Source organism: Colletes latitarsis, chromosome 14, assembly GCF_051014445.1.
Source record: "Colletes latitarsis isolate SP2378_abdomen chromosome 14, iyColLati1, whole genome shotgun sequence".
NCBI lineage: Eukaryota > Metazoa > Arthropoda > Insecta > Hymenoptera > Colletidae > Colletes > Colletes latitarsis.
Window position 1 is genome coordinate 28919799 of NC_135147.1, and position 27854 is coordinate 28947652.

Consider the following 27854-nt stretch of genomic DNA (forward strand, 5'->3'; position numbering starts at 1 on the left):
CACTTACGTTTGTTTCTTCTTCGGCCAACGATCGTTGGTCACAGAAGATCTTTACTAATGGAGGGTAGTTGGAAATCGGCTAGGGTGGGTCTCCGTTCGCAGCAACCTCCTCGTGGTGAGACCTGGGTAATATTATTTATCGTTTAATTAATAATCGTATCGCTCTTAGCTGGGTAATGCAATTATTAATTAAAAACTAAATAATATTAGCAAATTGGCTGCGATCCGCTTTGCATAGGTTATCATAAATATAGGGCTTCTTCGTTAGGTTTTGATTATCATTGATTCATCAAAGATTCTAGAGTATTGTCACAGACGAGGTATACGAGTAGATCTTTCGTCCAATGTATTTGTTTGGCCCATTTTTATGGGGTCTCGAAACCCCATTACCATTTTCGTGTCATTGGCAACGTTACCAACAGATTCAGAAATTTATTTTAATCCCTTACATAGTAAATTCCCATGTATTTACGCACGCTTATTCAAATGCTTAGATTATAAAATTTTATCCATAGCATTCGAGTTGTTGCTAAAATATCCAGACATGCAGTAAATTATTTCAGCAGTTTCAGCTCCAAGGTTAGGTCAAGCTGCAACTGTGGATGTAAACACAGCTGGGCGAACTTCCAAGACATTCCGTATCTCGGATTACAATCCCTATCGCCGACTAAAAACATAAGTAAAAATAGTTGGACTATTGTCGTAAAGATGCAGTGAGAAACATAAAAGTTTTTAGCTTCCTTTAGTTTTTATACCATGCACTTTACGGTATAACATTGAATCTCTGCAATCGAGTAATATGAGACGTTTATTGTTATGCTCGTTCTTGCTGTAACTCATTCGTTTCTCTACATTTTATCGAAGCACTATATCACTAAAGTTATTCGAATGTATAGCCCATGTTCCATACCGTAGAATACCATGTTTGAAAAATGAATATCTTTAAATGTGTAGTGTTATAAAAATTCGGGAATAATGGGTAATCGAAAATCGTACAGGATTATCTAAAGTTATATCTATAAATACGAAGAAAAGTAGAATACGCGAATACGATCTACTCTGTCGATATACAGATTTTAGTGACGCCATCTAATGACAAAGGCTCTTAATACGAATGCTGACTACCGTAGAAATATGTACCATCAGATTGCTGCGCACGCGTAGGTGCTAACGTTCTAACGTATTTTTTACTTGTTCGTCGGAAATCATTTTAATAAAGCAAAGAATATGAACAGCATCGGAAATTATCGAAACGAAGCAGCATCTTCGTCGAGCACTGGATTCAGATCTAGCCGAACCACGCCTTCGAGCGCTCTGATGTACGAGTATTTTACAAATTTACTTTTAATATTCTCCACGTGGTCGCGATAGAGTAGGCAATTGTCGATTTGTTAATGGTTTTTCATTGAATTCAATCACTTTAAATCTTAATTTCAATTAATTATAAGCCCATATTTCCACAAAGACGGTCCGAATTCGAATATCTGCTCTCGGAGAGCAGTGACGATGAAGAAGCATCAAATTGCGAAGCACCCACAACCCAACGACGATCTTCGTGTCGAGAAGTCACGACCAATTCTAAGTTTCCAAATGCAGTCGTTTCTGAAGACACTGACGAGGTCGGTATCTTATGTTATGCGAGGTCGAAGACAATTGTGTCGTTCGGTGCATAATTATACGATGATTTAATAAAGAAATTTATTTAACCTTGAGCGTAATAGATTCAATAAAACGTGTCTACTCAGACTCTAACCCAATATTTTATCGACTTGGATCGTTTTTCTACTTCGCAAGTGCATATAATCTAAGTTTTAAAATGCAAATAATTAAACTCCGTTTCTTCTGTTCCGTAGATCATCTTGTCGGTGATTTGGTATAATAATCATCTCGGCGCCGCCTATTACAACATCGTCACGTCCGAATTATTCGTAATGGAAGACACTACGGACGACACGGAGCTATTCGACCTAACGAAAGCTCTCTACAGACAGTGCCAGCCACATTATTTAGTAATTATTGCTGGCACACCATTTCCCCTTGCAAATGCATTAAAGAAAATGATCACAGAAACGTCGAACGAAGAAGGGGAGTCGTTCGGTTCGATCGAGCGCACGCGTAACACCGTATTAAAGATAGTGTGCAAAAAGGAGCACAATTACGAACGGTGTTCCCACAGAGTAAGGTGTCTCCGATTAGAGTTCGAACCCAGGAACGCGACCAGTTCCGACAGGCTCACTTTCTTGAACAGTATGCTGAATTTCAAATGCTGCGCCATGATCCACGCGTTAGGGTCCCTCTTGCTCTTTATCGACAAACACTGGAACAATATAGCGCTCGATCCGTCCGGGAAACCGTCCTTTGCATCGCTCAATTACGTCATGCTGTAAGACGATTATCTTCTTTTTAAACTCAGGGTACTATTTAAAGCAGCGATGGCAAATGAACGAAAACAGAAGTTAAGGGAAAGGGATACTATATTTTGAGCCTTGATCTTAGTAAAATTCAATGCGATACTCACCCTTTGTTTTTATATGAGAACTTTGATGAGAAGGGTCACATCTACATTTTAAATAAATGTTTCTACGTCAAGTGACGACCTGGTCATGGTAGACGAAGACACCTACAGGGCGTTGAACATCGTACAAGCCAGGGACCACCCGAGCCTCTTTAAGTTTGGTAAAACGATCACGACCACGAAAGGAGCGAGTCTGTTCTCGTTATTTAATCGCTACTGCCAGTCAAGACCTGGATCACAGTTTCTATGGTAGATCCTTGCATTCGCGAACGTAGCCCCCCCGAGAGAAAATATATTTTTTGACCGTTTTCTGAATAGGAAAACACTGCGACACCCAACGCGAAACGTCTCCGTTCTTCAGCAACGATTAAACGCGATCGCATTCTTCCTGGATCCCACCAACCAAAGCGTCGTCGAGAATTTGTCGTCCTGTTTGAAACACGTCTACCGTTTGACGAACGCCGTGCTCGCCTGTTGCTCCGGGCCGCAAGCGAAAGCATCGAATTGGTACAAATTGCACAAGGTAAATTTATTGCGGTGTAAAGGGCGCGGTATCGGACCAACTTATTAATCGAAGCTCGTTAATTGTCAGACCGTCTCGCACGTGATTTGTATCGGCGATATATGCGAGGATTACGCAGGGAGGCTCGAACTCTTTAAACGTATCGCTGAGAGTGTCACGAACGAAACGCAATACGTGAAATACTTCATCGAGTACATAGTAGATTTCGGCGAGAGCAGACGAGAGGGAACGCTCACGGTCAAGCCGAATGTCGACCCTTTGCTGGACGAATGTGCGTATACGTACAGGGTGTTCGGCCAACCCTGGGAAAAATTTTAATGGGAGATTCTAGAGGCCAAGATAAGACGAAAATCAAAGATACAAATTTCTTGACTGAGGCTTCGTTAAAAATTTCGAATCGTTCTAAAAAAATTATTTTTGGTTGCGCGGATCAATTACAATCATTTTTGGTCATTAGACATACCCCCGAATTCCTACCCACTTCTGAGAAAAAAATTCGTGAAGATTTGAAATTTTTCGACAAAATTAAAAAATTTCAAATCGTTCGAAAAAAATTATTTTTAGTTGCAGGTGTCAATTCTAATCATTTTTGGTCATTAGACCTACCCTCAAAATCCTACCCACTTTCGAGAAAAAAATTCAGTAAGGGTGGAACTTTAAACGTTAACAACTTTTTAATGAAGCCTCGGTCAAGAAACTGATATTCTTGATTAGAATCGACCTTTAAAATTTTTCCCAGGGGTGGTCGAGCACCCTGTATACCGAGATGATAATATCGACCCAACAATTAAGTTATCCATGAGAATTCTCTCTAATGATCGATCGTTTACGATAACGATTTACAGTGAACCACGCACGGCGCACTTTACCAGAACTGCTCACGCGAATGGCGGAAAAGGACATGCGGGACAATCTTCCAACTTCCGTTACTGGCTGTAACATGTTGTATTTACCGAACATCGGCTACGTCTTGGCGATAAGCAAATGGAATCCGACTCCTCCGGAGAGTGCTGCGATTCAAAATCTGGAATTCAAGTTCAGCATCGGTGACGTGCATTACTACAAGAGTTCCTCGGCAAAAGGTTCGTACGAGAGATCAGGATAGATTACTCTATAGATCTCTATCGATTACTCGATCGATTCCAGAGCTGGACGAGACCGTGGGGGACATCATTTTGAAAATAGCGGTTCGACAAAATCGTATCGTGCAGAAGCTGATACGATACGTGAGAAAAAACACCGGACCGATTCTACACGCGATCCATCTGTGCGCTGAGCTGGACACGTACGTATAGCTGGTGGAACGAATATAGTGATCTACTTGCTGGGTTCGTAACCGTTAAATAGACTTTTCCCTGCGTGATGGAGGGCTATTAAAGCTATACGCACTGCTTGCCGTCCACAATGTCTTCTCGCTGCAATACCAGGTCTAATCTGACAAAGTTCTGCCATTTAAAAATGATCCCTCCAGTCTGATCCTCCGTTGTTGACAGTCTGCAAACGCGTTTACCACTTTGTGCGTTCCATGGTTGCAGCCTGATGGCCTTTTCCAAAGTGGCGTGCGATTACAATTACGCGAGACCGATCGTAACGGAGTCGAAGATCATAGACATCAGAGAAGGTAGACACCCGTTGCTGGAATGCTTGACGACGTTTGTGCCGAACGACATTCGTTCCGGAAACGGAGGGAGTCTGATAAAAGTTGTGACAGGGCCGAATTCGTGCGGGAAGAGCGTGTACTTGAAACAGATCGGACTGGTGGTATTTATGGCTCACATAGGGTCGTACGTTCCCGCAAAATCGGCCATCGTGGGAACGGTAGCTCGAATCTTGACTCAAATGTCGAACACGGAGAGCGTCGGATTGTACGCAAGCTCGTTCTTGCAAAACCTTCGACAAGTATTGATAAAATTCGTCTTAAAAGTAAGGATCTTTTGCTCGATAAAGAATACGATAAAATTTCAGATCAACGTAGCCATTCGCGCGTCTACGTCCGATAGCATCGTGATAACCGACGAATTGGACAGAGGGACGTCCCAAGTTAGCGGATTGTCGCTGGTTGCTGCCGTTTTAAACGCGTTCGCGGAAAGGGGCAACGAGTGTCCTCACGTGTTCGCGGCCACCCACGCACACAGCGTGCTCACTCTGCTCTCTCGAACTCCGCTGGTCGAGCTTCAGGTGACCAAATCGATGGGTTAAGTTTTCCCAGTTACGAACACGTTCGCTTTGCTTTCCGTAGACTTTCGAGTACTTGGTGAACGAGGATGAAACCTTGGCCTTCCTGTTCCGAGTTACCAACGGTAGCACAACGCGCAGCTTCGCCCACTTCGTAGCAAGAATCGCGGAATTGGACGCAAATATCGTGAAACGTAGCCTCGAAGTAATCAATAATTTTGATCGCAAACTACGACCACTATCGTCGACAACTTCTGGTCCAAACTATGACTCGTTTCGACGCATTGCAGGTATTCGAGAAAATGAAAGAAGATACATTACCGGCGAGCATTAATCGACGCTCAGATACGTAAGATTCTCGCTTCGTCGTTTACTTTTGGGCCATAATAGGCTATTTTCCATTAAATTTTTGTTTACTTCGATACGCTCTTAAAGGTCACAGAGCGGTAAAAAATACTATGTAACAACCTAGGCGCGAATATTCGTTAATTTCAGGCTAAAACGCATCGTTCAACTATCGAGAAGGACTACAAATTTCAATTTGGAAGAATTGAAATTGTTGGTACGACGAGCCGTGCTTTCGAAGTAGTTAAAAACACGCAACGACGCGGAAGATCGGCGACGAATGGAAGCACACCTACGTTTCTCCGATACGAGAGCAATCAAACGTTGATTTCCATTTTCGATAAATAAAATTCACGTTTTTATCATTATTTTATATTTCTCGTAATTCGTTGAGTCTTGATTTTCTCTGGTTGTAAAATTACTATCGGTTTGCGTATCGTTCGACATTTTTTTGTAACTCTAACCGATATTGCGCAGTGCAATGCTGATTAAAATCACGAAAAAGGATCGAGTCTCGTATGTTTTCGAATAAATTGGAAAAATCAGTGGAAATTGTGGATGGTATTAAAATCGGTGTTCGTTTATTAGCATTTTAATACGTAATAATCTATGAGTTTTCGAATGTGTACAGTTTTTCTACTTTAGTTCATTGATGGCAAGCTGCGCAGGGAAAGTGCGCGAGGGTAGCGGCCGCTAGATGGAAGGGCGATGCAACATTTTCATGCGAGAGGCCAGTACGAAGAGAGGTGTCGCGTCGATCGTGCGGTTGACCGAAAGTTGGCGCTCGCAGTCTTTCCGTTGTCAATAACGGACACTGGCAGTATCCCGGCAGAATTCGCAAAACGGGCGTGCCTTGGACGAACGGCGACAACGACTGTGACCGCGACCGACGGAAAGCTACCACGGCGGAGAAAGACGAACGCAACGCTCCGCCGCGTGACTTTGAATACGAACGGAGTCGTAACTGTCAACGGTCGGATTCGAAAGGCTCGCGATAAGGCTTCTCCCGAGAATCGTGCCGTTCGTCGTCCCTCGTCGGACCACAATATTATCATCGTTGTCATCGGCCGATCCGGTGAGGAGCCGGGTATATTACTGTGGTGGCTACGTGTATGAGAAGGCGACTAAATGACCATGTATCACGGCACGTGCAACATCGAGACCGGCTACAGCATCAATATCAAGAGGACGGACGGTGAGCAAGATCTAGCGTTAAGATATTTTTAGATGTTTGGTTGGACGATCGGTGAGGTTGATGTGTGTCTACTGGTGAGAAACGCGATCGCCGGTGATCGCGCGAACGAGGCAGCCGCGATCAGGGCCGCAGCGAGTCGCTATTATTCCCCTTTCCCGCGACCGAATTCTATCGACTCGTTCGGTCAGCCGACTAGACAGGCTGGTTTCGCTTCCGCCGCGGTGGCACACGCGAATCGCCTTTAAACGACAGTCGCGTTATTCGCGCGTGGGTCGACAAATGTCGCAACGAACGCTTCGGCTCGGACCGGTTTCGCTTTCCTATCGCGAACCCGAGCTCGAGCCGCGATACCTCCCTGTGTGTTTTCCCACCGTCGATCGACCCGATCCGCGTACGAACCGTGCATCTCCGACCGATCGAACCCATCGCCACGCGATAATCGTACGCTCTTACGCGTATGTACTCACTTTACACCTGTGTGTTGGAGACAAACGGTCGCCCTTGCGCGCCGACCGACCACGTATTCACGCCATATTTGTTTTGCTTTCAGCCGTTCGTTTCTTAACCAAGAACCGTTGCGTGCGAAATTTGAAACGGGCTCTGGACCGTGGCGCAACGGTCCCGCGTAGAGCGTCGCGATTATTCATCGGCCGCTCTTCTCTTCGCGCGTAATAACGGACGTAGCTCGTACTACCGATCGAGCTGGAAGACGGATGGACGGACGGATAGGATATATCCTTTCACCGCGTGCGCGCGGGCTTCGTTTCCGACACGTTAGCCGCGTGCAACGAGACCAGAACGAAAGCTGCCTCCTTCGAGTCATTGATCGCGTTCCTCTTACGCGCTCCAGATGTTACGGCGGTTCTTTTCGCGTACGTCGAACGATCCTGTTCGAATACTGCGCCACGAACGGACGCGATCGACCGTTTACACGCAAAGGATACCGAGTACATCGAAACGGATAAAGGAGTCGGCGAGTCAGCTGCAATCGCGACACGATCGATGCCCGACTATGCTCGCGTGCACGATTACTTTTTTCGGCCCCGCTGAAACCCTTCGAACGACGAAGTTTTAAGTTTCGAGAGGAAACGTCGTACGCAACACGGGGGTCTAAAATTAAGCGACATTTCGCGCGTCTCGACGACTGCCGGGAATCGAATGGTAATCCGAATAAACTTTCGTTAGTCGCGTTGCGTGCTCGCGTTTCGATCGTTCGTCGCGGACGACGTCGCGTGCACGATCCTCGACGTCGAAACGTCGATTTCAGAAAGATAATCGACGCGGAGTCGTCCAGTCGTCGATTACCTCGTGATCAAGGTGGTTGATCCGGTCGTACGCTCTGGTAAAATTGACATTTTTATATTATAGATCCGTTTATTTTTTCCAGTGCACTTTCCACGCTCTTCCCCCGAAATCTTGGTCGTATAGTTTCACTTTCAACGAAGATTAAATCGCCTTGCTGTTGCCCACTTCCGTAAACGTAGTTAGAATATTGCACATTGCTTCGAAGAACGATCGAAATCTGTAGAATTTTCCAAAAGTTTCAGAGATAAAATTGGCGGTTCGTGGATTAAACAGGCAGCAAGATCAAGAATATCGAGTATATTATAGAAAAAGAACTAATGGTAATGTACACGTAAATATCTTCCTAATATTTGCTCTATCGTACCACCAGACAATCGAATAATTTCTAGTTCATCTTCTAGTTAACAAACGACACCCGTGTGCATTAAAACAGCGACAATCTCATCGTTTCTCCACACGTCCGAACAGATTGCAACATTTTTAAGGAATCTAACAAAGTTTGTATGCAATTTCGACGCTGCCGTTTCTTTTTGAACGTATTTCTTATTCATCGATTACTGCACAGTTCTACATAATTTATGCTTGTACCATATAGATTAATGTTTTGTTTGTCGCGTTGTCAGAGGCAATTGTCAGTGTTGAGAATCGGGGACAGTATGTATGCGTACGAATCACTATGACGACCGACTTCGGTGTCGTATTATATCATAATTGTAAGTATGTTTGTCGCTAAAAATCTTTGAAAACGTTACGAGGTTCGTACGAACCAGAAATTTGATCGCAAGGTAATCGTAATGGTTGATCGTTGATAGGATTACATTTTGCCCAATTCTGGTTCGCGGCCGTCGAATGAGTCAGACCTCTCGCCAAGAAAGGAGAACCGTGCAAGAGTCGGAACAACGCGGTGCACGCGTAATCTGCCCTCCACCGCTAATCAGCGTTTTTGCGATCGATCGAGAATCGGGAGTTACGATTTCTCGGAAAAGCGGCCTCGGTTGCGGGAAGAAAGCGGATCGCTGACCCAATTTTGCGCGGCTGCAATATTTATAGCCTGCGCTCCGTATGCGCCGGGCGCCAACAAAAGTGGAACATTTTTCGGAATTCATTCTACGCGACCGAGCAGCCGAAATAAGTCCCGTTCCATTTTTCGACTCGCAGCTTCGTCGTCGAAATACGAGCAATCGAAATTTATAGGTCTCTCGACTTCCGGGGAGCGTTGTTTAAATCCCTGTAAGCTGACCGCGCACGCGTCGCTGACAATACTGCATTTTATTATACCCTGGCAAATATTTTAATGGGAGATTCTAGAGGTCAAAATAAGACGAAAATCAAGAATATCAATTTCTTGACTGAGCCCTCGTTAAAAAGTTATTAACAATTAAATTAAAAAATTTCAAATCGTTGTGGAAAAATTATTCTCGGTTGCGGGGGTCAATTGCAATCATTTTTGGTCATTATACATACCCTCGAAATCCTACGCATTTTCGAGAAAAAAATTCAGAAAGGTAGACAAATTTTTCGGCGAAATTGAAAAGTTTCAAATCGTTCTAAAAAAATTATTTTCGGTTGCGGGGGTCAATTGCAATCATTTTTGGTCATTACACATACCCTCGAAATCCTACGCATTTTCGAGAAAAAAATTCAGAAAGGTAGACAAATTTTTCGGCGAAATTGAAAAGTTTCAAATCGTTCTAAAAAAATTATTTTCGGTTGCGGGGGTCAATTACAATCATTTTTGGTCATTACACATACCCTCGAAATCCTACGCATTTTCGAGAAAAAAATTCAGAAAGGTAGACAAATTTTTCGGCGAAATTGAAAAGTTTCAAATCGTTCTAAAAAAATTATTTTCGGTTGCGGGGGTCAATTGCAATCATTTTTGGTCATTACACATACCCTCGAAATCCTACGCATTTTCGAGAAAAAAATTTAGAAAGGTAGACAAATTTTTCGGCGAAATTGAAAAGTTTCAAATCGTTCTAAAAAAATTATTTTCGGTTGCGGGGGTCAATTGGAATCATTTTTGGTGAATAGACATACCCCCGAAATCCTGCGTATTTTCGCGAAAAAAATTCATTTTCTTAATTTTCGTGTTATTTTGGCCTCTAGAATCACGCATAATGTTCTCGATTGCCGAAAATAATCCGATTGTCCTCGATATCGTCGATTTCGAGTCGATTGCCGTATCCTCGTTAGCAACGTTTCAAGCGTGCTCCCGCCGCTTTGGTCGATTAATGCGATTGCCATGCTCGTTTCACGGGCACGGCGTACGCTCGTGCACGCGCCGAGAATAGACAGGATAGATGAATAGTTCGATCATCGACGAGACGAAAAATCATGGCGATCCTCGATCTGGACGTTACGCGGTCGGAGCGTAATGCAGCCTCGACGCAACAAGTGGCTGACACGCATTCCGCTCCGGGAGTCCGACGCCGGCCCACGTCGAGCGCCGCTTCGTTGGACCAATTTACCCCCCTCGAAATCGTAATCGCGATCAGTGACGGATTATACTTGAAAAATTGTATCTTCGACTCGTTGATATTTTGCTATTTATTTTTGTAACTCGATCGGAACTCGTGGGTCTCGTTTGTATTCATCTTCTTCAACGTCTCCTCGGTGCAAAGTTCTGCCGCCCACGCACGGCTGACTTTGAATTTACAACTTATCTTTTACTTGTTGGATAAATATCTTCCAAACGGTGTCGCGTTTGGTTTAGTCTCTGCGTTGGTTCGCTCGTTCTTCTTACATTTATACAGATGAACCTTAAACGGAGGTTTACGAACGAACGTTACCGCGACGAAACGAAAAAATATCTAGATTACGGACAACTCGGCAAGTCCTTGTCCGAAATCGAGCGCGTAGTAGACGGAGAGCCAAGCACGTGGGCGCTGCATCCTTATAAGGGCGGCCGTCAAGAGATTCTTACCTCGCCGAACATTACCTTATATCTTATCTGGCCTTACGTCATCCGGGTACGCGTTCTTCCTCGCTACTCGTTTCCCATCCATCGGCAAACTTGGCCATTCTTCGCCAAATCACGCCACTTATCGATTCTAAACCTACAAGTTAGGTATCGAGTCAAAAGTCGCGTATTTGCGTCTCGTGAAACCGAACTTTCTGGTATGCGATAGCCACGAAGACCTTATAGCGCCAAACGATCCCAAAGTAACCTGGTACTCCTGGACACCTGAAAGCCAACATGGACGCTGTGTTCGATCAATGGAACAGTTCTTTTGGTCCTGTGCAAGCCGATGTCCAGGAGGAAGGGAAACTGATTCGTAAAATAAATTCGTCGAGACATCGCGATCCCCCCCAGACAAGATTATTACGATATACGGAGAGGTGCATTCTGGTGCGTTGAAAGGCATCGTCAATTAGAAATTACAATTCGCGCAACGCACGCAACAACTCTTTACGGTGGTTGATAGCATGAATATGACTCTGTGATGCTGAAATTAAAATCGCGTAACTAGTTCGGTAACGTCTTCCGACCAGTTTGGCTTTCAGGCGCCGTTCGTCGACCGTTTGGTAGCAATCTGCGTGCAATTTCCGCTCCGAATCGAAAGCGTAAAATCGAAAATATTCGTTCCGTCGGCCAGCGGGTCGTTGCGTCTGTGGGGAAAACAAAGTACGACAGGTTGGCGCAATTACTGTCGCGTTGACTCATCGGTTACGATAAATCATCGCGCCTATGGCCCCTATTGCACGCGATTCGAACGATGCTAGGCGCGTTCCTCGCTTCCGATCGGTACAATGCGCGTCGTGGAACTCGTTCTATCGATCGGAAGTCGGGGCACAAAGCCGTTTGTACAGTTTCTATCGGCAGCTCGAAGATGCCTAGGCTTCGATGTCGGATCGGCGACACGTCGCGCGTCCATCTCTCGTCGCAATCGGTTTCGCTTTCACGTTTTTGCCCGCCGAGATCCCGCGGCAAGAATAGAAAACGTCGTTGTCCTCTTTCCCTTCTCGTCGGAATTTGAAAATGAGCCAGCGAGCGCCCCGATCGAGTGGCTTTTCATACCTCTTTGGCTCCTACCGTCCAAGAGCTTTCTCGACCTGCGATGTCGGAGTCGTTTGTTTCGACTTATCTTTACCGTATCGACTATTATCTCATATTTATTTAATTGCAGGATAAAGAGAGAGAAAACAAATACAAAGTCTAGTTCTAGTAGAATGTCGGAGTAGATAAACTGATTCACTAATGTGCAAAGAGCTAAACGTCACTGTTACTTATCGTTATCGAATTTTAATGCGTATAATGATTGCAATCTTTATTAACTATCGACGTGCATACATATAGTATCTATAGTTAAGAAAGTGGTTTAATTCTAGAGGTCAAAATAGGACGAAAATCAAGAATACACTAGTAGAAACACTAAAGGCTGAGCTAATACTCCTCCGAACTATAGATCCGAGTTACACGTTATACATTTCAACCTTGCCATTCATCAAATCTGCATTACAGTATCGCCTCTCTTCCAATCAAATCGAGACTGTTGGATTTCACGCGAGTGGGAGGTTCGAACAAATGGATTTTTAATTACGTAATTGACGCCTACTCGAGCGACGATCGTTCCAGCTGAAACAGTATTCAGTGGTGGGGACGATTTCGTCGCAAGTATCCGTAACGCAGATTAATGCAAGAAACGAGGCAGTACTTGAAACATTATATTGTAGCGTTACTGGCGGTTTTATTCCGTTTAAACGATAATTGTAAAGTGCGTGGGCTGCGTTGATACCGTGTTGAAAGGTAGCACGACTCCGCTACAATAATGTATTTACAACTCATCGTAGAATAAATCATTACGTCTATGCCAACTGTACAAGCTGTGCAACTACCCTGCACACTTTGCAATTACCGTCGAAACAATCGTATGAACGACTGTTTTACAGAGTTGTTCTTCGCTCGACGCTTTTGCGATGTTATAAATAATCCACGAATATTATGCAGGTTCATTTTCTGTAATATCCCAGCGAGATTACGCGACGTAATAACGCTTTTAATTGTTTCAGGGCGCATTCACTCGGCAGTGATATCCGGCGTTAATTGGGAACAGTGTACAGTCACCGTAGAATGGTTCGAGAGAGGGGAAACGAAGGGAAAAGAGGTAATAGAGTCGCAAAAACTTCTCGCAGGTGTTAACGTTGATACGGTTAGCCGATAGGGAGGGAAGAAGACACTACGGGGAAGCACCTAAAGTTCCGTGGCTGATTTTTAGGTGGAGATCGACGCGATCCTTGCTTTGAACCCTGAGCTGGCCAGTCAGAAAACAATGGGACCACCGGCGCCGGCTCAGATCTACAACGCGTTGGCCACTTCCAGAGTAAGGGTACGTATCGCTGGTTCGACGTCAGCTGAACGAACACGGACGAAAATGGTCGAAGAAAGAACCGTCGATCGTACTGGGTGCAAAACCGCGCGAACTTTGTCCCTCGTTTCGCGTACGAGTCGTGCGTCTGCTCCGTTTAAGGTATACTCGAGTCGGGGAAACAGTCGCACGCGCGATTTGTCTTCCTCGTAGCGTTTCCATCGCTCGTAGAACGCGCGTTTCAGTTCTCGTGCATCCTCCAGGTAGGCTCCGTCATCGTTCGCCATGATCAGAGCGCATCTCTCTCGAGACTTGCGCTTACGAGGGGGCCGCGCGAACCGTTACGCGCAGATTTTTATGAAAGTTCACAAGGCGGCGGTTCATCCATTCGCGCGGTCTTCTCGTTAAATTCGCGCGAACGACTCTAATGGTCGTTATGGTCACCGTTACCTGTCTCATCCGTCCGCTCTTTCGGTGCCCACGCACGAACGCGAAAACGAAAGTACGTCGTTTGCTCCTTCTAATTTTAGCGGCGTCAAATTGGATGGAAGGCTATTTGAGAAAGGCCCGGAATTCTTTCTTCTCGAATAAAGCTCCAATTTGACCCCACGACTTGCTTCGCGCACCGAGAGAGCCACGGTCATCAACGTCGCCTGGTCGTTCCCGCTACTAACACGATAACATCTTTTTTCCTCCATGGACGCTGCTCATTATCACGGACTTGGGTCGACGATGGATCATCAACGACCTCGGGATCCCGTCCAAAACCGATCGAATCCCAATACGACCTCGCATCGTCGTCTCACCGTCGCGCGTCTTCGCAATATCTACCGGCGTCTATTCTCGACGATTCTCGACTCGTCGATCCCCTCGTAACGCATTCTTGCCTCCGTCGAATTCTCTTACGCGTCGAAACGAACACGAACACGCGCGCTATACGATAAACGAAACTCAGGACTCTTCGTGCGAGGAGGACGAGGGGGTGGACGAGTCGGAAAACCAAGAGGAGGGCTCCCTTGGACGACACGGCGGTCACGCCGCAAGAAACGGCCTTGCATCCGCAACGCTTCCTGTACGAGTCATGTCTGATCTTTCGGTAAACGCGAGTCCCACGCTCCGCGGTCTCTTCACTTCTCTCCGCTCTCCTTTCCCGGTTACTCCTTCTTCGAGGATCCCAACCCGATCGACCGCGATCCTCGAGGCTTCCGGTTCGTTTAACGAGTCTACAAAGATTGGGTTTCGGATTCAACGCGCTTTCGAAGCTTACTTTAAAACATTAATAACGTAGCAACCGACTGTATACATTGTACTATCCAGACGGTCGCCGATTCCTTTTCTCCGTGAAGCCTCGTTACGCACAATATGGCTGTCGCTTATTATACCGACATAAATCTGGCGGAGACAATAGCGTGACATTTCCTTTGTACGTGTGCAAAAGTTCAAGTCGATCGTTGCTGTAGTCGTTGAGAAATCAATATGGACAGTTTGCAAAAACCGTGTTGCATTCCTCGAAAAATATTTGAAATATCTTGGATAATTCTATTTTATACTTGGCTGTAAATCCTTGGTTCGAGGGAACCTTCTTTTATGGAAGCTTCTCAACTCGCTGGCGCGAAAGTGCTATTATTCTCGATACGGACACTCGAAAGAAAAACTGTCGAGCGGACGGGAAGCGTAAGTCCTTGATTTCCTCCGAATCCGTTGTTCCCTGGCTAGCTGGTCACGTTCCAGTCATCGATCGTGCCCGATTCCGCGTCGTCTTCTCGCGCGTTCGAACCCTTTCGCGACCTAACCCAAACCCGTCATCGTCCGTTTATCCTCGATCGTTCTCTCACCATTGCACGATTGCTATCATTGTCACGGCTTTCGCACATTGCTCCGTACGGCGGCGCCTAACGCTTTCGATCGTGCGACAAATACGAAACGCGGAACGACGCGATTCCTCGATCGTTTACGACGGAACGCGTCGCTTCCTATCGCGTCCTGTTCGCGAACCAACGTCGGGACCGCGATTACTCTCGATCGACGATGTATCATACACTTGGCTTCCAACGAACGCGAACATTTTACTTTACTTTTCCCGTAGCACGCGATTACAGTACGCCTAAGCTTCACCACACGAATGATTTTACGTCGCATTTCTGTTCGTTCTTCTCTCTCGACAACGTTACGATAGTTATATGTATTTCTCTGTCTTTCTTTTTGCAGCATTCTACCAAGCCCTCGATCCCGGTAAAAGGTATGTCGTATCTACGCTTTCCATGCACGAGGTTCCTCGCGAACGCTTCTCGACGCGTCGCGAATTTCCAATTTTCCCGCGATCGATCCGGCATTTGCCGCTCGAAAACCGTCCCCGCGACCGTCGAAGAGCGTTCGTTCGCGGTCGCAATCGACTCGCGAAACGCGTACGTGGACGACGCGACGGGGAAATCGATTTTCCGTTACGAGCATGTGCCGTTAGCAAGCGGTGGTCTTTTCGGTGTACACGAGTACTAGGACGTCGGCTGGCATAGAAGAACGTGGTTCGCGGGCGCTCGTAACTATCGACGTTCCTGCGCTGTATGCAAAAGCACAAGGGCAAGGACCTCTTCGACGGTCAGTGCGCGGACACCACGGAAGGCTGCTGCACTCGTTGACCATTTTCTGTTCGCGGGTTTCCTTCGATTTCTTTAACCTTCGCCTTCACCTTGCACGGAATCGATCGGAAGCCAACGCGGAACCGCGTTCTTTCGTCATGAGGTTCGATCCGTTGAGTCGCTGTTTCGGCAGGAAGAATAAAATTAACGACGCCGACGACGCTGTCGACGACCCACCAGTTTTGCCGGACCAAGACGAGCACGGTAATCACGCGATTCGTTTCGATATCGGCTACCGTCTTCTTTAAAAATAGAATTAAACATTTTTACTATTGAATTTCGTAAGAATGCGTGTTCGATTTGCTGATAGATCCCGTCCCCGCGTCGCCACGTTCGCGATTCGTTCGAACGCTCGTAGTTCTCTGAAGATCTCGCGACTAATGTATCGTTTGCAGCGAGTTCCAACAGGAATTTGCCGCGACAAGCGACGGGCCGTCCGACGAGCGTGATGCCGCCCACCACGACCGTCAACGGACATAGTGATTCGGTGATCGGACTGACGACCCGTCGAGAGCTGGAGAACATACCACCGGTGGCTGCGACGCCCGCCATCCACGCCCCCACGGCCGCTGCTCAGGCGAAACAGAAGCAACAACAGCAACAACAACAAATGCAGACTCAGCAACAGCAGACACAGGTGGAGAACTGTCGAGGCAGACGTTCGAACGTCGTGAAGGAAGTCGAGAGGCTGAAGAAGAACAGGGAGGAGAGGAGGCAGCGACAAGCGGAACTCAAAGAGGAGAAGGAGGCTCTCATGAATTTAGATCCAGGAAATCCGAATTGGGAGTTTCTTGCCATGATAAGGTGAGTTGTTTAGAAACTGTTTATATCCGAAAGGAACGTATGAACGTATTACGACCGATGGTTTTCGTTCGCAGAGAGTACCAGAACAGCATAGACTTCAGGCCGCTGCGGGATACGGACACCGTGGAGGATCACCAGATCACCGTTTGCGTTAGAAAGCGTCCGCTGAACAAGAAGGAGAACGCGCGCAAGGAAGTGGACGTGATCACCGTGCCCAGCAAGGATCAGATGGTGGTGCACGAGCCGAAGGCCAAAGTCGATTTAACCAAATACTTGGAGAACCAAATCTTTCGATTCGATTACGCGTTCGACGAGACATGCACCAACGAGATCGTTTACAAGTACACCGCGAAACCATTGGTGCAGACCATCTTCGAGGGCGGGATGGCCACGTGCTTCGCGTACGGGCAGACAGGAAGTGGGAAGACGCACACTATGGGCGGCGACTTCAACGGAAAGACGCAAGACTGTAAAAAGGGTATATACGCTATGGTCGCCAAGGACGTATTCAAGTGTCTCAAGATGCCCAAGTATCGGTCGCTGAATCTGATTATTTCCGCCAGCTTCTTTGAAATCTACTCCGGCAAGGTGTTCGATCTGTTGGCGGACAAGGAGAAGCTTAGGGTTCTGGAGGACGGCAAGCAGCAGGTATGGATTCGTATCGAGTTTTACGATCGATAACAATTATTCTTTATTTAATAGGTCGATTCCCTTAATCGTTAAGAGCACGTACAAACTATTGGCCATTCGTTTTGATTATTCTCGCGATTGTCCTAGGTGCAAATAGTCGGGCTGACGGAGAAGGTCGTCGAAACTTGCGACGAGGTGTTGAAGCTTATTCAGCACGGGAACAGTGCCAGAACCAGCGGACAGACCAGCGCGAATTCAAACTCCTCACGATCGCATGCGGTATTTCAAATCACAGCACGGTCACCGGGCACGCACAAGGTCCACGGTAAATTCTCTCTGATCGATCTTGCCGGCAACGAAAGAGGAGCGGACACGTCGTCCGCTAACAGGCAAACCAGTAAGTTGTCCCCTTATTCGTTGCTCGCGAGGTTACTTTCGCGGCGAGACGAAACGAAACGAGTCTGTTGTTCGTAGGAATGGAAGGCGCAGAGATCAATAAATCGCTGCTGGCCTTGAAAGAGTGCATTCGCGCGTTGAGTCGCAAGGGCACGCATCTGCCGTTCAGAGCCAGCAAGCTGACGCAAGTTCTGAGGGACAGCTTCATCGGGGAAAAATCCAAAACCTGCATGGTGATTAGTTGCAGTACATCTCTGTTCGCGAATGAAACTTTAACATATTATATATCTTATTTACAAATAATTTCCAGAACCTTGTTACTTATTTTTCAAAGCGCAAGATTGCCATTTTCAACTCTTCTGTATTATTAGTTTCCACATTAGTCGATATCTGTCTCCTGAAACGGTTACTTCGTGTTCGCAGATAGCGATGATCAGTCCAGGAATGAGTTCTTGCGAGCACTCGTTGAACACTCTTAGATACGCGGATAGAGTGAAGGAATTGGCCGCGACAGATCCGACGGAAATGAAGGTTTCGCCAACGGACGACGATCGAGACCCGAAGATAGAGGAGCAATCGAACAACAGCGTTTTGTCGGACAGCGATTTAGCGCAACTTCGTTCGCTCAACGTGAGTTTGCTTTATGCTGGATCCTGTGTTTCCACCGTGGTTTCCAATACTATACAAATTATTCCTGTATCGAAATATCATCTCGCGAACCGCCCTCATTTACCTGGTTTTCCGCAGGAAGGCGAGATATCGCAAGATCTTTACACTTTCCACGAGGCAGTGTCCGCGCTGCAGATGCTAGAAGACGAGGTATTGGACACGCACAAAATGGTAATGGAAGATACAACCACGTTTCTCAATAATGCGCACACTGTGTTTAGCGCGACACACGAAGTAGACTATGACCAAGAAGGTAAGATCCGTTTGGGTTGCTCGATATTTACGTACACGTACGAGTCCGCTTCCTGTGTATTTTTTTACTCCGTTCACGTTACAATTTCGTGGATTATTCGTCCCGATTTTGTTCCTCCAGTTTCGATCACGAGTCCTTTTGTAGTTTGTCTGCATGTGCACGCGCCAGCTCTCTTTTATTTGCTCGTCGATGGAATGCAAACGTATTTTCATTTTTTCTTTTTCTCGCGCGAAAGAAACGTTATACCGGGCTTTGTAACCGTTTTGCTCGATGGCGCATGCCTTTGAACGCGCGCGTTTGTGTTTGCCGTTTCCGAATAAACCGTTCGACGATAGTTTTGTATCCGGTTGCCCCGTTCTTTAGAGATTCAACGAAGCGTCGGGTGCGGGGGAGACAGAGCGAGCGGGTGGGGGTGGGACGTAGTAAGACGTTAAAAAAAAAAAAAACAGAGAAGCGAGAATTGTGACTCTGAAGCGTCATTGTGTATGAAATTTTGCAACAGATTCGCGCGGTAAACGTAAGGCATACTCAAGCTGCACGTTAAAACGGAATCAGAAAGACGGCAGGACGACTACGACGACCACGACTACGACCACGACGACATTAAATAAGGCCGTGCCAATGAACTACGATACGGAGACCATATCGGACAGTGACGAGTGCTCCGATCTAAATGGGAACGTTAATACGACTACAAAGGACTCGTTTAAGTCCCTTTGGAAGGATGAGATGGAATTTAAACGCGACGATAGCTCGAACGATACCGATCGCGAGTCAAACGACGGTCAAAAGACGAATCAGAGCCAGCCGATCTCGGTTGATACGGTTTCGAGCATGGATCGTATTTCGAAAAAGTACTCCCCGAGCGGAAAGTTCGCCTGGACGACTGATCGCGTGGAAAAACTCGGACGGACGCCCATCGCAAAAAAGAGAACGTCCAAGTATCATTGGTCCGGCACGTTTAACACTCGTTTGAGAAAGTACTCGTCTTTCAACGAGAGAGAAAACACCAGAGCGTCTCGTTCGATGTACGACACCGTCGACGGTATCGACGACACGAATTACAATTACAACTTCGAGGATTTCGACAACCAGAAGCCCGCGAAGAAGACGAAGCTGTTCAGCTGCGAGAAATTACGTTACGGCAGCGACGAGATCACGACGCGTAATGCTCGTCGATGCTCGAACGACGTTCGTAGCAACGACGAGCTCAACATCCAAGTAGAGAATTCGAAATTTCGCGACGATGAAACGCCGCGACTCGCCTCTCCCCGCGACGATTCACTCCGTATTTTTAACGATCGAAAGATCGTCGGCGAACGGTTCGGCAAAAAATTATTCTCGTCCAGATATTGCCGACTTTTATTGACGCTGTTCAAAAATCTATTCCTCTTCTCGTGTTTACCCACCGTGTACGTGGCCTTCTTCGTGTACATGAACAGAACGGAGGACCAATAAACTGGGGCCGAAAAACGTGTGTTTGTGGTCCTCAAGATTCGATAGCGCTTCAACGTTGCGAGACGCGATCGCTAGTTTTACTACTGTTTTGTAACGACGTACCGTAGGTGTTAAGTTTTAACAAATTTTAATCGACATACACGAACCTCTAATCTGTCGCATATTTTTATTTTTAAGAAGCATCAGTTATCCACGTGTAAGCACTTTTAGACCTCGTTGACACCGCTACATGCGTTTCGAAATGTTTTAAGCTACTCCCACGGTGGATGTAGCACACGCGAGATTAATTTGAATTCCAGGCTTTGGATTGTTTCCCACGCATTAAAATCGGCTTGTAGTTGCGATCGCGTATGCTAGAGACAATCTGTAATCTGCAATTCGAGTACGGTTCGCGAGTTCTGCATTCGCTACGAGGATAGCTTCGATCAAAGTTATTTTTCGATACGTTAGTCTGACGCTGATGGCGTTTCGGTGACAGTCTAAAGAGCAGATGTTGCGCGATACGTCATTTCTATAACGTTTTAATTAATAAGAGGACTCGTTAAATCGTCCGTCGGTCGTCTGGCCTAGCCAAGAAATCGTTGCTTTGTAGCTTTTCCGCAAATGGATGCAAGCCGAACAACACGTTTGAACATAACGTCACGAACCCTTGCAGATTTGAGACGGAAAAGAACAAAGTTTGAGTCGCTCTGCCTGAGGAAGTTCTCGTTGCGTAGACGTCTGATAGAGAGAAAGCAATTTTCCGACGGTAATGAAATCTATTCGATTCGCAATCATAAAGTGTCATCCGAAAAAAAACAGAATCGCCGCTTATCTTAATACGCATTCGAAATAACGCTAATAGTTATTCGTGCATCTACGCCACCGAAATCCTCAAAAATAATGTTTCTTGAAACGTCGTAAAGTCCACCGGATGGAAACGGGGAACCGGTGGACAGCTCAACTTTTTTCTTGCCGCCAAACAGCGAGAAGCAACTTTGATGATAGTCTTCCCTTCTGCGAATCGATCAGTTCGCGCGACGGTTAGCAAATCTCTAGCGCTACATTTTCTCTATGTACACGCATCCAAGTATTACTGTTAATAAATATTATTTTTGTGGATTCCCAATCTAACGGTATTGTTTTCTTCGCACTAATTCTAGCCTGTAACACTAATCGCGTGTGATACGCTTCGCCGAGAGACTACTTACCTTTCGCGACATCGAAACGCTTCGAACGCTAACCGCTGGTTGCCTCGACTTCGAACTCGGCCTATCGATTCAGCGTGGATCGTTCGATAAAATCGAACAAATATGTTCAAACGACCAGAGAGTTGGTCAGAATTCATTCGCGACGCGACGAGATTTGCTCGACGATAAATACAAATTAAATGTAATCTATGTTTGCTTTGATCCCGCTGCGAATGATTTCTGATCCACCGACCGTTGTTTACGTCGCTTGCGTTCACGCAAAAGCTGATCAGCCTATCGCCATCGCTAACGCCAATATTATCGAGTGGACGATTGAAATTGTATTGTCTGTTGCAGCGTATGCCCAAAAATGGGAGCAGCTATTGGTGAAGCAGCGCGATACCTTGAACACCGCGATAGATCAAGTCAGTCAGTTTCGTGGACAGCTCTTGCAAGAGGAACAAATCAGCCAGAAGATGACGCGAACTCGTAATTTACGGTACAATTAAGTTGAATCCTTTTACAAAAGAGAGGTAGATTCTCGGTATATCACGGTCACGACGGGGATAGTGTGATGCGGCACGAGAAAAGGAAGGAGGGGAGGCGAAAGAGGAGGGTTAACAAACCGAGCGAATCGATTGCGAAACGTCCATAGTCTTTTCGACCATCGCTACAGCTTCCGGTCGCGCGAACGACCAGTTCTGCTCTCGTTGTTCGAACGGAGCCGTAAGAAAGCGTTTCTGGCCACGCAAAATTTTAAGAGATCGCGAGGATGGGCGTCGCGCGAATACCGTCCATTGCTTGCGAATCGCGTCTCTTTTTAACTCCTCCTCCTCCTCCATCTCCTCCCCCTCTTCTATTCTCGTGCCACAATACCTTATCGAAGCGCGACCCACGAGTCTCGTTCTCTATCGCGAGGGCGTCACTCTCTCTCTCTCTTTTTTTTTCTTTCTTTGCAACGATCCTCGAATCAACGCCGACAAATGCAAACACTTATCGCGTTCCTTTGTCCAAGCAACGACATCGATCGTACGTATACGTCATCGTGGACGCAAAGATGATTCGTTCTGTGAATGAGACCCGGGACGTTCGCCACATGTACGATCGAAGACGCCCAGCGTTTCTTTGCGCGACGTTGTTATCCCGGCTCGTGGACGCGGGCCTTTAATTAAGCGTCTACAGGAAAAAGAAAACTATTACGAGCGGACGAGAGAGTAAAGGGTGACGGAGCGAATACACAGAGCGATAGACGCTCTTTTAAGATTTTAGGACACGCATCTCGATTTACCCTTCATCGAAGTATCCTAGGCGGACATCCTCGTCGGTTCCTAATTTTAGTCGCCCCCTCCACTTTACGTTGTACGTCGATTAAATCTTAAACGAACATGTAAATGTACGCGTGCATGGAAGGATCGCGCTCCTTCATCCAACGTTTCGAATAAATTTAAGGATAACAAATCGCTATGCGCATTTATCGAGCCTTGAATATACATATATATATATATATACACACACGCGTGAATTACATTCGAAGAATCTTCGTTATTGGACGTGTTCTCACTTGTAGCAAGTATTTGTTTGTTCGTCGTTTCAGCGCTAATCGACCGATAAACCCGAATCGAACGAACAGAGAAAAATTTAGAGTTTCAGCGACACCTACTAGGCGTACTCTAGCCTCTGATCGAGGATAAATCGCGCGAAGAAATCCGTTCGTAGAGGAAACCTTCGTTCAGTGATATTTTGCGAGCGTGCACGACTTACCCGTATTCGCAACGAACCAAATAACGACTGATTTCGAAACTATGATCGCCAGCTAGGAAAGAAACAAAGTATACCCGTGCAGGCACTCGATTCGAGGTCGTTAGATTAGACTGTACACCTATTTTAGATACTTTCGTGCTTTACTTTCGTCTACATATCCTTTTTTTTTTTTCGTTCCTTTATCTCAAGATTCTGCCAACGGCGCAGCTTGTTTATTTTTTTTTTATCGTTTCATTTCGTTTGTACTATTTTCATTATCGCGAAGGTGCGACGTACGCGCGAACGTTGCAAGAAACCTCGCAAGCAAAGGTAAACCGGAAGCGATTTCTTTCTTGCGCGTCGCCGTAGACGCTCGGTTGCGTCTGTCACGACGGTGAAGGAAAGAAGATTCTCGCGAGTGTCGTTCATGGGCGAAAAATAGAGTGCGTGGGGCGTTCTTTCTTCGTGCGAACAGTCGCATCGAGCGTCTTCATTGATCCTGTACGAATACCGATTCGACCGATCCATGGAATCGAGTACGAACCAAGGGTCGGAAGAGGGGAATATGTGTGTGTGTGTGGGAGCGTGTGATTGGGCGAATGACAGAGAGAACGAGTGCGAGAGAGTCTATAACGATATATCGTCAACTTACGTTGTTGGCAAAATATGATTTTTATAGAAGTGTATTTATATAGATAACTGGCGCGTCGTTATATCGCATAGAAGAAGTGAAATTTGCACGTTTAGCGTAACGAACGCAAAGTTTCTGTTCACCCGTGATACGTATTGAAATCGAACGCGCTTTAAAAATGGTGCGAATCGCCTCTGTATCGTTTCCTTCTCCGACAAAGCGTCGATAATGTTTTATTAGACGTAAAAATTAAAGTTTCGTAGAAATCGTGAGTTCTTCAGTATTTTTTCTCATTATTTTTAGATTAGTCGATTTTGAGCTCGGTCGAAAATATGGCAAGATCGTGGATGGTTTTACGCTTCGAAGGAACGTCATTAACGACGCGTTTATACTAGTAATCTAACCGATGTACAACGGTACACGTCGCGAGTAGCTTGACGTTCGAAAAATATCGATACCGTTATTATTTTTGATAAGAAAATAGTTGCGAAAAAAAGAAAACAAAACGTGAAACGAGACACGCGCGAATGGCAACGTTTGTCGTTCCCTAACTTTACACTTTTTCTCTCTCGCGTAACGCAGGTTTTACTTTGTCGCTTAACAAATAAATGAATAAACGACGATCGTTTTAATGGATAAGAAATGGCAGGTCCGTTTAACGTACCCGATAGGTGTGTATTCTGGAGATTTGTATGGAGGAAGACCGTAAGAAAATACACGAACAATAATTTCCAAAATAATAAATTTATTAAAAGCCGCGTATGTATTTACATTCTGTACATTGCAAATAACTTGACCAGCAAGTAACGATTGCGCGTTGCTCCATAAATTTACAACACTATATACTCGCGTTCAACATTCGTTTTGTCAAATATATTTCGTTACCCATATACGTCGTATATATTCTTATGTTACATCACAGTCTTCTCGATTGAGTTTTCCACACTGTACTTCGTAGTGTCTCTAATGTATACGATAGAACGCAAACGGAAAGTAGTGGAAGCATTTTTGTACCAGCTAAAATTTCTCGCTAAGGTACTCTTGAAAAAAATCAAAATCGTCCATATCCGAAATTGCGCTTTTCGTGAGAGCGGTTCCTTAGATCGACCTGGCTGGCAGAGATAATAAATACGACGGTGTAAATGATGCGAATTCGTTACCGACCCAACCTGTTCCGTTTCTCCATTCCAACGCAACCATTACGCGATCTTTGAAACGAATCGCTCGACGCGTACTCGATCGATGGCTAATGGATGGATTGGATATACGACTTATGCTACTATTCTTTGGTCTATAAAATACTTTTGAACATCGCGTTGGATCATCGATTTTCAGTCATCGTCGAATGTATCGATGATGTCGCCGGTTTCTTCCAAAGCGATCGTCTTATCCTTCTCGGTAAACAACGTATCTTGACTAAGTGCTGGAACTTGTCTGGAATACTCGCTGGTCGCCCACAGGAACAGGTCCAGCGTTTGTTCCGTGCACTCTGCTATGAATCTAACGAATGGTCGGATATCCCTCGTGTTAGCTATTTGTAAATTCTCGTAATAAGTGTGTCGGTGCTGTTTATGAACGATAACGGGTGGATAGCCAGCCTGCATTAGAATCATGTTCATGAGCAAACGAGACGTCCTGCCGTTTCCGTCAGAGAACGGATGTATGTGTACCAACTTGTAATGCGCCAGAGCTGCATACCTGGGAAACGTATCGAACGATGAAATAAAACGTTAGAGAGACTACGCTTATTAAACCGAATTCGGTGAAATTCTCGATTATCTGCCCCCATCCTCGCTTGATTTAAACGTAAATATTACGAAGTTGGTTCTAGCCATTAAAATCGATTGGGGCACAAACGATCGAGAATTTGACCCCGAACGTCGTAGCAACGTAGAGTAAAACTAGACATTTACCTAACAGGATGCATTCGAATGGCACTCTCGCTATTCAACCACATCGCGAACTCCTCCATTAGATAGTGTATGTCTCCGGGGCCAGGTGGCACGTGTCCGCCGACGTAAACTTGGGTCCGTCGAAACTGACCGCCTTGGACGGGATCTACGTGACCCAACACGCGTTTGTGTATCTCCAATATATCTTTTATAGAAATAGAACCGACCCTGTTCACCAACGTGGCGTTGATGTACTTCATGGCAGCGTCCAATCCTAGGATCTCGTTGTGCTCGTCGATGCTCTTGCCACCGACCGCGGTGCGTGTTTCGACTATGGCTCGGGTCTGGGCTAAATTCATCGTGTTCCCCTCTATACCGACCGTGTGATAAATATGTTGGAAATACGCCTCCTTTTTCGCGCGTATCAACGCCACGTTGTTATCAGGTATCGCGGACAGCGCGTTTCGTTTCTCGTCTATGCGTCTGAGCATTCTGCGATCTAGTTCCTCGACGACCCGAGCCGTTCTTTGGCTATTAATCAACGCCCCCTCGTGATTAGGTTGGTAATTTAACGCGCGTATGTAATACTCGTTCGCCTTAATGATGTCATTCTGAGTGTACTCGAGAAACTCTCCGTAATGATTCAAAATATCCGGGTGACGGGGTGCCAATGCCACAGCATGCTGAAACAGTTTAACCGCCTTCTTTTGCTTTCCAGACAGTTTCATTTCCAGCGCCAGGTAGAGAGACGTTAAAGCTTCCGCGGTGGACGTCGCTCTGGTTTGGACTTCCAGCCGATCGTCCGACCGGAAACTCGGCAAAGCCACGTCCAGAGACCCCTCGTCGTAGACGTTCAACATGCCCTCCGAAGGAAGCGGGATGAATACATGACGATAATCCTGATTTTCTGGAAACAAGAATAACAATGATCCGAAACGAGGTTATGTATCACCGACACACCAGTCATTCCAGCAGAACTTACCAGGCAGATTCGTCGACGAATCGCGGATGTATCGAGACAGAAACGTGCCGATCACTGCAACCGCAACCCCCGACGCGAAGATTAGAAACACGACGACGCGATTCACCGTCATAGTAACAGATGCATTCTCTCGACCTCTGCCTTTTACGTAAACGGGCGTTTTGTTGAACGCGCAATAGAGGTTCGCGCGCGGCACCAACATGATTCGACGAACAATCCGCAGAGAAAGCTCCTCGGAACAACGACGCGCAACATACTTTCGGTGATTTCTGACATACGTATTTCCTGACGACCCAGACAAAACTCGTCCGGGGTAAAGACGCGTCGTACGACAGCTGACGACAGCTAGTCAAGCCATGTCCATGTGGTTCGATTCGATTGGTCTCTAGTTCTCGACGATGCGCTCGTTGCATACAGATGTCGCCATCGTTGCGATATCGCGAAAACCTCCCGCTGCAGCATTCTTTGAAAGCAGCGCCCTCAAGCTTAAGGCGCGATCGTACGATTTTCTCTAGCGGAAATGTGCGCACCGGAAGTGCTTGCTAAACTTCGTGGCCACATTTTTTAACGGAAAAAGAAACGAAACGAAGCTGGACGAATCCATCCGAGTCTCCTCGAGGAATCTTTCATCACGGAACTATGAAAACGATACGTACGTCGCGAATAAATCTCGTACGCTAAACGTGAAATGGACGTAAAGGAAAATACGATGGTTAGAATGAATTTGCGATTCGAAGGAGCTGCACCCTTACAACCGGAACGAAGACGGAGATCGTTCGCGAGAGCATGGCGCAGCGAGGCGAAGCGTTGCACGGCGAGAGGAGGCGAGACGAAACGAAAGAAGGCGAAAGGATGCATGGCTCGCTACATAGGAGGCGAGACGGTGCAGGCAAGCCAGGACACAACGCGAGAGAGGTGACGGGGGAACGATGCGAACGAAGAGAAGGCGAGTTAAGTCTGCGCAAGCGAATAATAGTCGAAACGACCCTGAAACCGAGGTCATCGTTGTTCGTTGGCCCGAAGAACAGGCAAGCACGTTCGTCTCTTTTTACCTTCGCGATCTTCTGCGTCGCGAGCTCAACGCGTTCGCGCGATAAACGCCCGTTCCAGCGAATACCCGCGCCGCAAACTAAAACGCGACGAACCGAACGAGCCGCATCGTTTCTCCGACGATCGTGCATTCGCGAACAAGGAGTAGCGAGCGTCGATAAAACTTGTCCTCTAATC

General features: G+C 46.3%; 3 protein-coding genes across 9 annotated transcripts; 2 read left to right on the forward strand and 1 right to left on the reverse strand.

Annotated features, from left to right (window-relative positions):
• The first annotated feature begins 966 nt into the window (after nucleotides 1–966).
• LOC143349841 (mutS protein homolog 5-like) lies at nucleotides 967–5947 on the forward strand. Its single transcript, XM_076781415.1, has 13 exons — nucleotides 967–1319; nucleotides 1466–1619; nucleotides 1854–2383; nucleotides 2591–2764; nucleotides 2834–3038; nucleotides 3108–3309; nucleotides 3884–4120; nucleotides 4185–4323; nucleotides 4574–4937; nucleotides 5004–5216; nucleotides 5278–5418; nucleotides 5504–5562; nucleotides 5709–5947. Exons 1-13 carry the CDS (start codon nucleotides 1228–1230, stop codon nucleotides 5800–5802), a joined length of 2604 nt encoding a protein of 867 aa, XP_076637530.1. The 5' UTR covers nucleotides 967–1227; the 3' UTR covers nucleotides 5803–5947.
• A 348-nt stretch (nucleotides 5948–6295) lies between these two features.
• Klp10a (kinesin-like protein 10A) lies at nucleotides 6296–23850 on the forward strand. Of its 7 annotated transcripts, XM_076781258.1 has the most exons (13): nucleotides 6298–6753; nucleotides 13072–13166; nucleotides 13278–13388; nucleotides 14323–14439; nucleotides 15576–15606; nucleotides 16399–16807; nucleotides 16882–17455; nucleotides 17585–17834; nucleotides 17912–18066; nucleotides 18257–18463; nucleotides 18581–18755; nucleotides 20869–20961; nucleotides 21740–23850. In XM_076781258.1, the coding sequence occupies exons 1-13, from the start codon at nucleotides 6687–6689 to the stop codon at nucleotides 21889–21891; spliced, it is 2436 nt and encodes an 811-aa protein (XP_076637373.1). In that variant the 5' UTR covers nucleotides 6298–6686; the 3' UTR covers nucleotides 21892–23850. The 7 variants fall into 7 exon arrangements, with proteins under 7 accessions (XP_076637369.1, XP_076637370.1, XP_076637373.1 ...); XM_076781254.1 differs by lacking the exons at nucleotides 20869–20961; nucleotides 21740–23850 and adding an exon at nucleotides 19258–20839 and having other exon boundaries at nucleotides 6296–6753; XM_076781259.1 differs by lacking the exon at nucleotides 20869–20961 and having other exon boundaries at nucleotides 6299–6753.
• Nucleotides 23851–24484: 634 nt separating this feature from the next.
• Nucleotides 24485–27244, reverse strand: Fic (FIC domain protein adenylyltransferase). Its single transcript, XM_076781261.1, has 3 exons — nucleotides 26628–27244; nucleotides 25667–26552; nucleotides 24485–25451 (listed from the first exon to the last, which is right to left on the reverse strand). The coding sequence occupies exons 1-3, from the start codon at nucleotides 26827–26829 to the stop codon at nucleotides 25085–25087; spliced, it is 1455 nt and encodes a 484-aa protein (XP_076637376.1). The 5' UTR covers nucleotides 26830–27244; the 3' UTR covers nucleotides 24485–25084.
• Nucleotides 27245–27854: the final 610 nt, after the last annotated feature.